The sequence below is a fragment of the Sapajus apella genome, unplaced genomic scaffold (assembly GCF_009761245.1).
Source record: "Sapajus apella isolate SASKATOON/1434 unplaced genomic scaffold, GSC_monkey_1.0 scaffold34, whole genome shotgun sequence".
Classification (NCBI taxonomy): Eukaryota; Metazoa; Chordata; class Mammalia; order Primates; family Cebidae; genus Sapajus; species Sapajus apella.
Genome location: NW_022436974.1, coordinates 23,632,900 through 23,649,940, shown reverse-complemented (window position 1 = coordinate 23,649,940; position 17,041 = coordinate 23,632,900). Strand labels below are relative to the sequence as shown.

General features: G+C 38.1%; 1 protein-coding gene across 3 annotated transcripts in view; it reads right to left on the bottom strand.

The window, feature by feature from the left end:
* Positions 1-4,666: 4,666 nt before the first annotated feature.
* Positions 4,667-17,041, bottom strand: part of RSF1 (remodeling and spacing factor 1) — a 157,973-nt gene continuing 145,598 nt past the window's right edge. For all 3 annotated transcript variants that reach the window (XM_032295915.1, XM_032295916.1, XM_032295918.1), the window contains 2 exons: positions 16,753-16,941; positions 4,667-12,165 (listed from right to left, as the gene is read on the bottom strand). In XM_032295915.1, the coding sequence (XP_032151806.1) occupies positions 11,597-12,165; positions 16,753-16,941 (758 nt within the window). In that variant the 3' untranslated portion in view covers positions 4,667-11,596. The remainder of the gene's footprint in view (positions 12,166-16,752; positions 16,942-17,041) is intronic.

Sequence of the window (17,041 nt, the reverse complement as noted above, 5' to 3'; positions counted from 1 at the left end):
GGCAGTGTTTTCTTAGACCTATGACATCAAGCATAGGCAACCAAACTAAAAAAAAAAACAGAAGCTGGACACTGGCAAAGTTAAAAAAAAAAACCTTTGTGTATCAAAGGACACCATCAAGAAAGTGATTTAACAGAATCAGAGAAAATATTGCAAATCGTATATTTGGTAAAGGTCTGGTATTCAGAATTCAGCTGGTATTTACTTATACCTCAACAGTAAAAAGATAACTCAATTAAAAATGGGCGGCTGGGCACAGTGGCTCAGGCCTGTAATCTCAGCATTTTAAGAAGCCGTGGGGGGTGGATCACCTGAGGTCAGGACTTCCAGGCCAGCCAGTACAACTTGGTGAAATCTTGTTTCTACTAAAAATACAAAATTAGTTGGGCGTAGTGTCACATGCCTGTAGTCCCAGCTACTCAGGAGGCTGAGGCAGAAGAATCGCTTGAACCCTAGAGGTAGAGACTGCAGTGAGCTGAGATCGCATCACTGCATTCCAGCCTGGGTGACAGAACGAGACTCCATCTCAAGAAAAAAAAAAGTGGCTATGTCATATGTCAAAAGGCAGACAGTCATCCTAAAGACGGCTTCTTAGCATTTCATCTTCCCTCTCTGATATGTTTTTCCTGCTTGTGGATCTTTGCCTTTCTTTTCTTTTTTTTTTTTGAGATGGAGTCTCACCGTCACGCAGGCTGGAGTGTAATGGACCTATCCCAGTTCGCTGAAACCTCCGCCTCCCAGGTTCAAGCAATCCTCCTGCCTCAGCCTCCCAAAAAGCTGGGACTACAGGTGCAGGCCACCACGCCTGGCTAATTTTTGTATTTTTAGTAGAGACTCAGACTGGTCTCAAACTCATGACCTCAAGTGATTCTCCCGTCTCGGCCTCCCAAAGTGCTGATATTACAGGCATGAGCCACCTCGCCTGGCAGATCTTTGCTTTTCATCTTTGGCTCTCTGGCACTCTCCTGGTTCTGCTCACAGCATTGCCCAGTAAAATTCCAGCCAGTAGTCTGCAGTATGCTGAATCTGAAGCCAACATTCTGATTTTCTATTAGGCTGGTGCAAAAGTAATTGTTGGGCCGGGTGAGGTGGCTCATGCCTGTAATCCCAGCATTTTGGGAGGCCAAGGTGGGTGGATCACCTGAGGTCAGGAGCTTGAGACCAGCCTGGCCAACATGGCAAAACCTCATCTTTACTAAAAATACAGAGAAATTACCTAGGCATGGTGGCACACATGCTTGTAATCCCAGCTACTAGAGAGGCTGAGGCAGGAGAATCACCTGAACCCAGGAGGTGGAGGTTGCAGTGAGCTAAGATCACACCACTGCACTCACTCCAGCCTAGGCGACAAAGTTAGATTCTGTGTCAAAAAAAAAAAAAAAAAAAAAGCTGGGCACAGTGGCTCACACCTGTAATCCCAGCACTTTGGGAGGCCGAGGCAGGTAGATCAGGAAGTCAAGAGATTAAGACCATCCTGGCCAACATGGTGAAACCCCGTCTCTACTAAAAATACAAATATTAGCCAGGCGTGGTGGTGGGTGCCTCTAGTCCCAGCTACTTGGGAGACTGAGGGAGGAGAATTGCTTGAACCCAGTGGGTGGAGGTTGCAGTGAGCCAAGAGCATGCCACTGCACTCCAGCCTAGCAACAGAGTGAGACTCTGTCTCAAAAAAAAAATGTGTTTTTTGCCCTTATATATATATACACATACATATACATCCATATAATGTATATATATATACACATTAATATATATATTAATATATAATTGCACTTTGTATATATATACATTAATATATATATTACTGTATAATTGCACTTTCCACCATATATGTATGTGTGTTTTTATATATATATACACACATATGTGTATATATACACATGTATATGTATACATGTATATATATGTATACACATATATATATAAACACACACATACATATATGGTGGAAAGTGCAATTACTTATGCACCAACCTAATAGCATTGAGCTGGCCTACCTCTCTTTGTTGTTACTACAGAAATTCTTTTATGGTTGAAACTAGGGACAGTACAAGTTCAAGTAAGGTTCTATCATTAATGAATTACTTCCTCTAACTTTTTGGTTCTAAATGGTAGAGTAAGAGTTATTTGGTTATGTGAGTTCATAGTGCAATTACTGGTGTCCCAGTAGCAAGCAATAATGTCAAAGAGAAAACAAAATGCACATTACATTCAACAGAAAAGCATGAAGCAAGTGCAGGGAAAAGAGGAATCACGTTCCTGTTCTAAGTTTCAGCTTTCTGCAACAGTTGTTCCTCATAATAAAGTATGTTGCTGAGAAGCTGGCCTGTTTCCTGGAGTTTCTCTCTCTCTCTCTCTCTTTTTTTTTTTTTTAAAGAGACGGGGCCTTGCTATGTTGCCCAGGCTGGAGTGCAGTGGCTATTCACAGGCACGATCCCACTACTGATCAGCATGGGAGTTTTGACCTGCTCCGTTTCTGACCTGGGCCGGTTTACCCCTCTTTAGGCAACCTGGTGGTCCCCCACTCCTGGGAGGTCACCATATTGATGCTGAACTTAGTGCAGATACCCGATCAGCATAGTGCACTACAGCCCAAAACTCCTGGACTCAAGCGATCCTCCCACCTCAGCCTTCCAAGTAGCTGGGACTTACAGGCACGGGCCACCACGTCCGGCCCTGGAGTTTCTCTTAGGAATTTCTGACGTTTCAGTAAGAATTTCCAAATACAGTTTAAGGTTTTCTATAGTCTATTTATTTTAAAGACTGGAAGTTAAATAAGAAGTAACTGGGAAGGGTATCGAACCGGAGACAGGATCAAACTTTTGTTTTCCACAATAAGGAGAACTTTATCTAGAGGAGTGTGTGTCAAGTAATGGAGATCAGAGATAGAGAATTAAAATGTGAAAGACCCAGAGGCAGTAATAAAAAGACGACCAGATCAAGGACACAGGCAGACAAGGTACTGCAAAAAGAAGATACCGCCTCAGAGAGAGGACTTGGGAGAAGGATAGGTGCTCAAATGTGCGTACAGTGGCTCTGAAATGGGCACGGAGGAATGATAAGGAAGCCACAGGTGTTCTATATCATGACAAGTAGGTTCCCAGCTGACTTCATTTGGGATTTGACTGTATATGCTAAACTAATATTGCATATGTCAAGTTATATCCTCTTACAGTGTTCCTTGATTTTCATTTAGACTTTTAGGACCCTAAAGGGCTCACGTAAACTCATTAAGAATTAAATTGACACAAGCACTCATCTCACCCAGAAGGGTCCCAACATCTAATTTCACTAGAACATTTTCTTTTTTTATTTTTATTTTTTAATAATTCTGCCTCTGCTAAAAAATCACGGAATAAGCCCCAGCACGGTGGCTCATGCCTATAATCCCAGAACTTTGGGAGGCCAAGGCGGGTGGATAACTTGAGACCAGGAGTTTGAGACCAGCCTGACCAACATGGAGAAACCTCATCTCTACTAAAAATACAAACAGCCTGGGCACAGTGGCTCATGCCTGTAATCCCAGCACTTTGGGAGGCTGAGGCTGGCAGATCACAATGTCAGGAGATTGAGACCATCCTAGCTAACATGGTGAAACCCTGTCTCTACTAAAAATACAAAACATTAGCTGGGAACGGTGGTGGTCGCCTGTAACCACAGCTACTCAGGAGGCTGAGGCAGGAGAATCGCTTGAACCCCGGAGGCGAAGGCTGCAGTGAGCCGAGATTGCGCCACTGCACTCCAGCCTGGGCAACAAGCGCGAAACTCCGTCTCAAAAGGAAAAAAAAAAAATCACAGAATAGTACACCAATTCTATTTGTAAAATAACAGAACTGTTCTACATCTTCTGGTCTCATAATCTGAAAAGAAATGGGCTAGGCAGGTACGGTGGCTCACACCATATGACTGATTCTGTTAAAGTGAAAATTTCAAATAAATCATTTAGAAGCATTGTAACTAGCCATTTTCTTGCTAGCACAGACCAGCTTTCAATCCATTAAGTGAAATTCTTCAAAAGTTCTTTACCTAGTTAATATTTTCAATCAGAACCACAAATACTCTGCTAATTTGTTGGTAAAAAAGCAAGTTCAGTGTGAATTTTACTGTATTTCAAGAGTAAATAAAAACTGTCAGATCATCTGTAGTTAAGAAGCATACTCAGGGTTGGAAGGATGCGTTAATCATCTGATCTAATGCATTTTTAAATGTGTGGATCAATGTGTGGATGTTTGGACTATCAAACATCCCTTATTCCTAATAATTCACTTCCAAGCTTGTTTATTATTAGAGAGCTAAGTTTCTTCCACAGAATGAATGGAAAATTTTTGCCCTGTGGCTTCTGCCCTCTGGTCTAGTTCTGTGCTCCTATGGGACAACACAGAACAAGTCCACAACCTCTTTAATGTGGACTTGTTAATTCTTCAGAGGCTAAAGATAGAAATCAATAATGGTTTTCTAAAATCTGTATTTGTCTAGTTGGTAGATAGCTTTAAAAATTATTCTGGGGAGATTGATGCACTTGCAAATTTACTTTCTGGATAGTGGGAGAACAATTCATCTAGGCCTAGGTGATATATTTTGACCATCATGAACTGTTACGATTTGTTCCATGTGCCACAAAATTTAAAAAAAAAAACTAAGTTTGCAAACACATCATGCTAAATAATTCAAATTTAAATTTTTATTATGACAATTGACATATTAAGTGAAATAAATGACAGAAGTATTATAATAAAACATTTTGAAAGGAAAAGTTACACGATTAGGCCAATAGCTATAAAATGGCTTTAGGCCTGGCTTATAACACCAAGAGTTCTGATCAGACTGTAGTGAGACACTGAACATTTCATTAACAAAAATATTGGCACCAGCCACAACATATTTTGGTTGTCACTTACAAGGAATATTGTATTTAAACAACTATGCACTGCAATTCTAACACACTAGGTGTTCATACACTGAAGTTAACCCCTGAAGCTTTAAGCTACCAAGAATTCTCATACTTCTTATGCACAATTTACTTTGTGTTATCAGAATTACATTTCCAGTTTTCTGATCTTCCCTGCCCACCCCCCCTGCCCCCACACACATGCAGTACCTTATGTGACAGAGAGCACTCCAGCTTCTATTTGACTAACAGCACGGTCCTGATTACCTCAAGAGTTAGTTTTATGCTAACCTTAGAGCTTCTGCTTTAAATCTATCTCCTAGAAACCAAATAAAGCATTCTGAGAACCTATTCCAGGAATACTTTTTTTTTTTTTAATGCATAGGAAAATAAAGCATTTCACATAAGCATGTTGGAAAATTCAAGAGGCATTCTGATCAAACAGTTCCTGATTTCCAGCTATTACTTTAAATCAAAACAAAATTCTAAAATATACCACTTACAAATTCTTATCTGAAATTTGTATTCTTCACATGGAAATTCATGATCCCCAGGCCTCCTTTCTGAATGAGGATAGCAAAAAACTGAGGCTGGCAACACATGAATATAGCTTTGACAGAAATTATGAAACACTTAGATGAATATAATTCAAGAATACACTTGTATTACAAAGGTGATAAATTAATGGCAAAATTATCAGATGGGAAAGGTACTGGCATTTAAACAAAGCTGTCAACATACCATGGTAAAATGTGCCATGTAAAAGACTGCTAGAATCAGAAGTCCTACAAGATTTTAAAATACCTATCAAATAAGGAGGGTACTGAAATTTGAATTTGACTTCCCTTGCTGCCACACTTCAGCAGACAACTATTCCTATGGAATTAAATCCACTGAATAACTGAATAGAGCAATTTTAGTTTTTTTTTTTCCTTCTTTTATATGAATAGATTAAAATCAAGCCCTGCTCCATCCCCATCTTAGCATAGGACATGCTCTTTCAAAGTGTACACAAAACTTCATAGCAAGTTTGGGCAAACTACAACAGATACCATCATCAAGAAGCTACTTTGAAAGAGAATAAAACACCAGACTAACATTGAGAATACCCTAGTTAGGCATCATGAAAATCATGCACTATTAAGAATATGCTGTTAACAGCCAAATTTGGGGAATTGTAGCTGTTCTGATCCTGAAAATCCATTTACTAAGATAAAGTAGATCTGTGTGTATATATGTACGTATGTGCATGTGCATGTTTGTGTGTGCGTGAAATTTTCATGCAGTGACCTTAAAGCTTTGGAGACAGGGCTTGTTAGTCTAATTTCAAGGCTTGTCCACATAGCAGTTGACATGCACCAATTCTGCTAAAGGGCAGGAGAATGAAAAAGACATGGCACAAATTTTTAAACAATTTTAGGTTTAATTACATAATGCATGTGTAGATGATCTAGCATAAACACAATTGTAAAAAAATCTACATCCTATTTTAGGGTATTTTCCCACCTCCCATCCCTTAAAATCTGTACAGTTATTAAAAAAAATGGTGACTCTCAAGCAAAATAAACTTTTCTTTTTGCAACATACAAAATAAGTTAAATGATTCAGAAGCTTTTGAGCCATGAAGTTCCCAATAACTGTGTTCTGGCTGTTCATAAGCATGATGTGCAAGCTGCTGGTCTATGACCAGAACTCAATAAATACAGATCAAACAAAATCCCAAAACACTTACATTAGATTTCTTTAGAAACTGATGAAAGTCAAGAAAATATATAGTTAAGATTAACAATTCTATTCTCAACTTACATCATCCAGTGGCAAAAAGCACAAGGCAAGTATTCAGTCCTTAGCACACTTTCTAGCTTGTACCAGTATGGGGGAAAAATTCTTTTAAAAATGTTTTTTCTCATTCTAAATATCCAAGAAGTTTAATAAATTTCTACTCATCTATTGTTATGGCCTCTCATATAGCTTATGTATAGGATAGTCATATTTTAAAGTTATTAAAATAAAAACATCTTAATTAACTGAAACCACTACAATGTGCCAGAATTGGGTTTACTGAATTTTCCAAAGTGGTATAAATACAAAATGAAAAAAAAAATTGTGCTCACATGTCCAAAAGGAGGAAAAAAATTCCACAAATGGGATCCTATTCTAATCAACTTCCAGGAGGATTTGCATGAATACAAAAAGTGGTGAGTGTATAAAGTGGTTACATACTAAGCTCACTATATTTTGGCTTATGACTGCTTGCTTACTTGGAATTACTCTCTTCAAGTCTTACTTAGCAATTCTTGGCACTCAAAAGATGTTAAAAGATAATTTAAGTTGGAGCAAAATATTTTGAAAACAAATTAAGTGAACACATAGCAAAAAGCTTTGATAGCAAAAAACTTTGACCTTCAGGATTGGTATAAAAATGACACAAAAAATCAGTTAGCTCACCACTGCCAAGGTAGATTTACAGGTACACACTTTGAGAAAGGTAGATAAAATAGGAATGGATTTTAATCTAAGAAGATTCAATAATGGATCATTAAGCACAAGAGCACTAGGTATATTACAGCAGATGCGCAGTATTGGCATTCTCTGCTTCTTGGAGAACCAGGAATATATTTTGACAATGTCAAACATCAGGAGAAACTATTCTCTAGATTTTCTGTAATTAAATGATGCTCATATTTGTATCAGTTGCAATACAGCCATCTTATTTCTTTCAGTGGTTTATGATGGATTAATTTTATTTCTTCTGATACTTATCTGAAGTGTGTGCGCACACACACATATACACATGTACCATTTAAAACTGGGTCTCTGAGTAGTTGTTCTATAGCTGTGAGGCATCACCTTGAATAATGGATCTGTTCCACTGTGTTGGTGAAGAGTGGAGCTCGTAAATTTTTCTGAATATTAAACTTGTAGATTCATTAGATTCTTTACAGTTGTGTGGTGGAAGAAACAGTTAAATGGTTAACATCTCTCATGCCCACAAACAAGCTAAAAAAGCCCACAAACAAGCTAAAAACAATGTCCTTGTGATAAAGGACATTGCATCAATCCCACTTAAAAACAGCTAAAATTTCCTCATTTTGATGGTTAACTTAAAACAAATGTCCATATTTTTCTTAATATATGTACTTTGCTCAAATGTATATTATGGGATGGGTTTCATCAACCAAAAAGTAAAAACGATATGTGTAATACCCTTTTAAAATTAATTTAAAAATTATTTTTCAAAAGCTTCATTCGTTTTCAAAGTTTTTGGTTCTTTGGCAGATCACTTTTATATAGATTACCAGCAGACACAAATTTATTCTAAATGAAACTCCCCTTTGTCCTCTGAATCTGTAATGTTGAGCAATTGAAAAAAGGATGTTGAGGAAATACAACTTAATGTACATTCTTGAAAATCTCTCCATCATTTTGCAGTAATGTGCCAATAATGGAAAATGTTTTACACTAAACACTATTTCATCAGCACTGATGTACAAAACCAAAATGTTTTTCAGTCTGAGTCCTTTTCACATGTATTTCGGTTCAAAGCTTCTGCTTTGTGAAAAACTGACTAGTTTTCAAACCTTTAGAGAAATCACAAGCTAAATCTACTGAATATTAATCTACAACTCCCCTTAATGTATTTGCTCTAGAGTTTGACATTGGGAGTCCAACTTGTATTTCGAAAAAGGGGGTTTAAATTATTAAAGGGCTCTACTACATAGCAGCTATTGTGTATCTAAATCCATGGTTAGTGCTCTAACAAAGATCCAAGAATGTCTAAACTCTATAAATTACTGCTTTCCTATACTTTCTGCAGTTCCTAGTGACTGTATTGTCTTTGTATATAGAACATTTTGTTCTCTAAATTTTTTTTAAAACTTCTTCAGAGTACCTTCTGAGTGTACTTCAGTGAACACAAACTCTTTGAGGGACTGAATCTGAACTCCAAGCAGCACAACTGTTTTTGAACTGCTCAAAGTTTAATCACCAATAATCAGTTAATCTGCATAATTTGTATTTATCAACCATGTGGATTACATTCTTGGTAGATGAGCTATAGCTAATTGATTTAATCAAACTATAAGGTAAGAAGGCGTGCATTCACTATCAAGTTAACAAAAACTTATACAAGTTTGGTAAATATCAGGCAGCACAAGTGGTCTCCAAACCCATGTCAGTGGGACATTTGATAAATGGAATACTCAGTCTTTGCGATGGTAAAAATTACCTTAGACTTTCTATAGAAGAAGGGTAGAAAGAATGCCTTATTTCACATTATGCATCCTGTTAAAATTAATTATCTACCCATTTAATACTACTTCTGATCACTTGGCTTAAGTGAGGAATATAACTAATAGGTGGGAAAAGGAGCTGGTGTGTCCAGAGGTAGACAGGGCACACAGGAGAGTTTCTACACAATAGTGGCTTTACCCAGCTGCGGGATTAAAACAGTAGAGCGAGTCTAGGTGGCAGGAAAGGCCACCTGTACATTTAAACCACTTACCTTGCACTAGTAGAAATCTTTCTATTGCTTGCCTGTTTTAGATAGTTTAAAAGGTTCTTAGCTGACTTGCAAATAAATAAAACAAACCTAGCTGGAAAGGCAACTGTAAGTGAATGCAGCTCCTTCCACAGCCCTGCTTTACTGTCTGTGAATGTAAGCCCTTCCCTCCCTTCCAGTGGAATACTGCCTCAAAATAAAATTCACAATTTACTTGGAACCACATGCTATTGGTGCATCCTATTTTTAGGCTGCTTTCATTATTTTATTTTATTTTTTTTACAGATACATACACATTGCTAGAATTAAAGCAAAAATATTAATGGGCAGGTACTACAGAACTAAAGTGAAACAAAACCACCAACAACTGAAAAACAATAGCTATGAACTTTCAAGGCCAACAGATAAGATTTAAGGGCAATACCTGTTGAAGAAGGAAAAGAAGGAGTATAAAATTCCTAGAGAGGTATTTATAATGCAAATCTAATGCCAGCTTTTTAGTAATAAAAAAGAGAAGTGCTTTACTATATACACTGACTAGCACATAATACTTAATTTGGAAAGAAAAATTAATGACGTTCCTTGGGCCAGCAGCAGATATGGCGTGTCCATTGCCGGCAACAGACACAACACTGGAACAGAAAAACCCAAATCCCAGGGCAAAAGTATTCACAGAAATAATGGTTGAAGGTTTCAGAATTTAACAGGCTAGGTTTAATCACAAGTGCTACACTCTGTACAATGTTATGGCTCTGCCTGAAATTTTACAGCTGTAACAGAAACTAAATAAGACAAAGTTCATATTTTAGTGTCAATCATGTTAGGTATTTAGTTAGTTACAAACCCCTTTTTCCTGAAACAAAGGGCTTATCTTTCTTTAAAGTGTTGAGATGTTTGAAATGGATGTCATGCCTATTAATTACATTGGCAGTTCTCATTCAACTTTGTTGGTTGTATGACTATTAATGAATTTTAATAGAAGTCTAATGGCCAAAGGCCAAAACTACATTCAAACTCTGCTAATATATCCAGGCAGATAGGAATTCCAACACACACACACACACACACACACACACACACACACACACACGTGTGCACACGCTAAACTCAAACTAAAAACCTCCCAAAGGAACTGCTTTGTTTGTAGACTTCAATTTGAAGTAGATACTAAGGGCAAGAACAGACCAGTTAAAATTCACCTGAAAATCTCTTCCCAGTCTTCAAATGTGCTAAAATATCACTGTCAGCTTAGCATCTCTTCATGTATGTTATATATAGATGTATTTTTTTCAAAATGATCAGATATTTAAACATCAAGTGGCCAGAAGACAATAGTTACACTATTGGCAAAGTTTACAGTCTACTCAGGCCTAAGACCACATTCATTTCACTAATAACTCTCCATCAGACACAATATATTTGAGGCCACCTTGTTACCACTGCATAAAGGTATTTAAAAAAATCTGTTGCTAGCACAGTCTGGATGGCAAAGCTTCATTATACATTTTACTATACAAATGCTTTTCAGATTATTTTATTTTTTTTTTAAACAAACTCTGCTATAACAGAAATTTAGGTTAATTATGATGGTACTTTCACCGTCTCTTCTTTATTAAGTGTGGTTATCTCCAATAGTAAACAAGTTCATTTCACAAAGGCTGTTACTAAATGACTTATGTATGATGTTATCTATAATTCTCAAACTGTAACAGTACAGACTTGAACTTTTAAATTGTCTGTTAATCATCATCTATGCCATGAATGTTTAAATATAATATATATTTAATACGAAAAAGCTAAAGCACAAGTGCTTTCTCCCACCCCTAAATTCTGTTTTGGGTCCTCACAGATTTGGAATGCATTCTCATCCACCCTTTTTCACAAAGTCAGGAGAGCTCAGGAAATACAAAGTCAAAAATATACAAATCTTTGTTGTTATTATAATAAGATTTTTTTCCATGAATGAAATTACCAAGGACCATGAACCTGGAAAAAGAAAATCAAAAGGAATTTACAGCAATTATTTATCTTCAAAGTTCAAAACTGGTCACTTCACAGAAAGACTTCAGGATTTGTTGAAATTTTTCTTCTAAAAAGTCATTCTGTAGTGGAGTTTTCTAGGAAAAATTAAACAGCTTTTAATAACTGGCCCGCTGGTGTGAGAGCTACCGTGGAATAAATTAGCACAAAAATGGAAAAAAAATGTCTTATAACTGTTCACTGTTACAGACATAATCAACAAGGTCAGTCACTCTCAAAAGCTCATCTTCCTCCTCTTCTGGTGCTCCTGCCTCCTGCCCACCACTTGTCCCATTGGAGGCTAGGCTTGCACTGGCTGTGCTGTTGTCCTTGGGGGTCTGAGACTTCTCAGTAGGCTTGCCAATCAAGTTCTCAATGGCTTTGCCAGGGCTCTGTCCATTGGTTGAAGGTAAGTCCACTAAGCTATAGTCCAATGGGCTCCCCACTTTGCCCACATTTTCAAAGTCCTCTTCCTCATCACTTTCTATCCGGTAGGGCTTCTTGGTGCTTTCTTGTTCTGAGGGCAGGACCCTGGGCTGGCTGTCATGGGCAGGTTGATTTGCATCTCCATGAGCATTGTCACAACTCTCCTCATCAGTCTCAATACGGTGTAGCCGTTTTCGGGATGGTTTGCCTTCCTCTTCCTCCTCCCCATCTGCTTCTGAATATTCATCTGTGCTTCGGCCCCGCTTTCGAACTGACTGCTTTGATTCTTTAGCTAGCTCATCATCTTCAGAGTTCTTGGACAAATAGCTCTCTAGAATAAACAGCACATTTAAGCCATTGGCACAGTTGACCACAAACAAATTTAATTCTCCTTTTCCTCCCCATGTTCACCCCATGTCCTGCTTTCAGAGTTGCTTATATGTAAATATTTCCTTTCAATAATTAGCCTGATTTCTCTTTTCTCAGTCCCATAATAATGCCCAACATAATTCATGGTAATGCTTTATTTATGATTTTAGGCAATATTTTCTTTTCCTTTTTATTTTTTGAGGTGGAGTCTCACTTTGTCTCCCAGGCTAGAGTACAGTGGTGCAATTGCGGCTCACTTCAACCTCTGCCTCCTGGGTTCAAGCAATTATCCTGCCTCAGCCTCCCCGTAGCTGGGATTACAGGCATGTGTGCCACCATGCCCAGCTAATTTCTTTGTGTTTTTAGTAGAGATGGGGTTTCACCATGTTGGCCAAGGCCGGTCTTGAACTCCTGGCCTTAAGTGATAAGTCCACCTTGGCCTCCCAAAGTTCTGGAATTATAGGCCTGAGCTACTGTGCCTGGCCAACAGCAGATTTCTTGGGGAAGAGGTCTGATAATGCTTGAATTAAATGAAGATAGGTTATTTACAAACTAAGAAACTCCTTCCCTCTAGTACACAAATTAGGTTATCGTGTCAACACGCTGATAAGGAAAGACTCAAACTGGGCACCCAACTCTACATCTGAAACAATGTGCCACCTCTCATCTTAGACATCAGATACCCTTGGTAGTCTTAATTGTCTTCTCTTCATTGTCTATACAGTTGGGCCTCCCTATCCACGAATTTAACCAACTGCAGAAAGAAAATATTCAGAAAAAAAAATACATGGTAGTGTCTAAACAGAACTTTTTTTACACAGACTTTTTTCTTGTCATTCATTAAATAATATAATAATACAGTATTAACAATTATATAGCATTTACATTGTATCAGATATTTTAAATATTCTAGAGATGATTTCAAGTATATGGAGGATATGGGTAGGTTATATGCAAATAGGACCCCATTATATATGAGGGACTTGTACATAAAAGGATTTTGGTATCTGTGGATATCCTGAAACCAATCTCCCATGGATACTGGGAGAAGACTCTACTTCCATTTAAGAAAAGCTCACCTAGTCTCATAACTTGGCATGCCATCTATGTGCTGACGGCTCTCACATTTATTCTAGGGAACCACTGAATTCCAGACTAGTGTATCAAACTGCCTACTCAACATCTAGGCTTGGATATCTCTAAACAGGCATCTTAAATGATATGTTCAAACCTGAGCCCTTCAACTTTCTCCTTAAACCTGCAGCACTGTGGTCTCTACCATCTTAGTTTTTGGCAATTGTTCCTCTAGTTGCTTAGTCATCCTTGATTCTTTTCTTTCTTTCATCCAACCCAACAGTAAATCCTTTGGGTCTCACTTTTAAAACATATCCATAATGTGACCGCTTTCACCCCTTTACTGCTACTGATCTAGTTCCACCCTCCATCATCCCTCACCTGGACTATTATAATAGCTTCCTAATGGGTCTTCTAGCTTCTGCCCTGGTCCCCTTCAATCTATTCATAATACAACAACCACAGCAAATTAAAACCTATGTCAGATCATATCATCCCTTTGCTTAAAATGTGGGATGGTTTGCTTTCCTCTTTCTCCTCCCTCCTCATCGGCTTCTGAATACTCATCTATGCTTTGGCCCAAATGTTTCTTACCTCACACAAAATAAAAATCCAGTCTATACAATGTCCTACTCTGTGTTATTTAATATGATAAACACTAGTCACATATGGTTATTTTAAAATTTAAATTAGTTAAAATTAAATAAAAATAAAAATTCAGTTCCATGGTCACGCTAGCCACATCTAAAGTGCTCAACAGCCATATGAGGTTACTGGCTGCTGTAATGATCAGCATAGTACAGAAAGTTCAATTGTACAGCACTATTTATCATCAGAGGTTAGCACATTTTTTATGCAAGAGGCAGGCCTTACTGTCTCAGTCACTACTACTCAACTTTTTGAAAAAGCAGGCAACAGATAGTATGTAAACAAATGGGCATGGTAGTCTTCCAATAAAAATTGCATTAGCGGGCTGGATGCAGTGGCTTACATCTGTAATCCTAACACTGTGGGAGGCCAAGGTTGGAGGGATCACTTGAGGCCAGGAGTTTAATGCCAGCCAGGGCAACACTGCAAGATCTTATCTCTATAAAAAAATTAAAAAATTAGCATGGTGTGGTGGCTTATGCCACTTCTAGTCACTTGGGAGGCTGAGGCGGGTAAACTGCTTGAGCCTAGCAGATTGAGGCTGTAGTGAGCTGTAATTGTGCCACTGCACTCCAGCCAGTATGAGACCCTGTCTCAAAAACAAAAACAATAACCTTGCTTTGCAAAAGGTTTATTTATACAGGCAGGTGGGCTATTGTTGCTGACTGGTCCCCAATGACCTATTTGCTTCATCTCATTATGCTTGCCCTCACTCACTCTGCTCCAACAACCCTGCACTCCTTTCTGTTTGCTCAACATGACACGCACACAAATACCTCAAGGCCTTCACATTTATTGTTCCATCTGTCTATATCATTCTTCTTTTAGATAACTGCATGACTCACATACAATATTTCTTTCACATCTTCACTCAAATGTTGTCTTCTTAATGAGGATTTTCTTAGGATACTATCTGAACTTCAACTACTTTCCCAATCCCCTTTTCTCCTTTATTTTTTTCCACAGCACTCATCTGTAATATATCATATATTCTATTTATCTATCTTGTTTATTGTCACTCTCTTCTCAACTAAAATAAGAGTTTCCTAAGAGCTATTTTGTTTGTTGTTATATTCTAGTGCTATTTTGTTTGTTATATTCCAGTGCTTGGAATAGGGCTTAGTTTAATAAATATTCGTATTTAATGGTTGAACTAATGAATTTATGTTTGTCTCTGTGAAACATGAAGGTAAGTACACATTCAAAAAATATGTTCACCTCCCTACTTTAGCATCCCACATCCAAACATTTTTTTTTTCCCTTTCTCTCTTGTCTTGGGGTCAAACGTAAATTCATGTTTAATCTATGAATGTAAACAACCTTCAAAACAGGCCATAAAGCTGGGGGGGTTCACACCTGTAATCCCAGCAGTTTGGGAGGCCGAGGCGGGTGGATCACCTGAGGTCAGGAGTTCAAGGCTGGCCTGGCCAACATAGTGAAAACCCTGTCTCTACTAAAAATACAAAAATTAGCTGGGCGTGGTAGTGCACACCTAAAATCCTAGCAATCAGGAGGCCAAGGCAATAGAATCATTTGAACCTGGGAGGTGAAGTTTGCAGTGAGCCAAGATCACACCACTGTACTCCAGCCTGGATGACAGAGTGAGTGTCTCAAAAACAAAAAACCAGGCTGTAAACAATGATAAATCACACATATTAAACAAATAGGTTGGAAGGTGAGAGTTGGGGTCATTTATAAGGAACTTAGGAAGAGCTCTAGAATAACTACAAAGAATAAATGAAGGCTAGGAGTGGTGTCATGTGCCTACAGTCCCAGCTACCAGGGAGGCTAGGGTGGAAGGATCACAGTATTGCCATATAATCATGCCTGTTAATAGCCATTGCACTCCAGTGTGGGCAACAGAGAGATCACTCTCTAAAAAAATTAAATTAAAGGCCAGGTGTGGTGGCTCATGCCTGTAATCCCAACACTTAGGGAGGCCAAGGCAGCTGGATCACTTGAGGCCAGGAGTTCGAGACTAGCCTGGCCAACATGGTGAAACCCTGCTTCTTAAAAAAAAAAAAAAAAAAAAATACAAAATGGATGTCAGAAATTCATATTTTAGAGCATGTCTCGTATTACTGGTAGCGGGCACAGCTATAGCTGTAAAAAGTAAAAGTTACCAACTGAAATCATAGTCAAGGTGGAAAGAGACAGTAGGCACTTTGATTTGAAACCCTTCAGCTACTGAGGATGTAGGAGGTTATTTCAAAATGAGGGCCATGAATAAGGGAGTAAAAAAAAAAAAAAAAAAAGTAGAGTAAATCTTGATTAGATCACAATTTCCTGAGACTCTTCTAGCTTCAATGAAAATTTTAATTATAATGGAGCTCTTACAAATTAGCCTCTTACTGAGTATCATTTATTTAAACTATAGCAGGCACAAAATTATGGGTTTTATCTCAAAGATACTACTGGTTATACGTTTTTGTTTTTTTTTTTTTTGAGACACAGTCTTGCTCTAACCCAGATGGAGTGCAGTGGTGCAATCTTGGCTCACTGCAATATTTGCCTCCCAGTTTGAAGCAATACTACTGCCTCAATCTCCTGGGTTGCTAAGATTACAGGTGTATACCACCACACTGGCTAATTTTTTTATTTTTAGCAGAGACAAGGATTCACCATATTGGCCAGGCTGGTCTTGAACTCCTGGCCTCAAATGATCTGCCCACCTTGGCCTCCCAAACTGCTGTGATTACAGGCACGAGCCACTGTGCCTGGGCTGCCTGATTTTAAAGAATGGTACAGAATCACACTCCTCAGTTCACGTTATAATGTCTACTTTGCCCTGTCCCAAACTTCTATACATAGGAGACCTATGCCTTACCTTCACTATCTGAGCTGGAAAGTCTTCGTTTGTGGACTCGCCTTATTTCTTTACCACGGCGCAGACTCTTCTGGGAACCATCACTTTCTGAGTCTTCTTTGTAGTTAATTTGTCTTTTCTGATTTCTCCTTGACCGCCTTCGCCGAGTTTCCACAAAATCATCACTAAAATCATCACTGAAGTCACTTTCTATTTAAAGAAAAGGAAGAAAAAAGTATAAAATTTATATCTATTAAGTAAAAATGTAGTTTAGGTTATAAAAATGAAAAGCTACTAAGCAGAGTTTAGT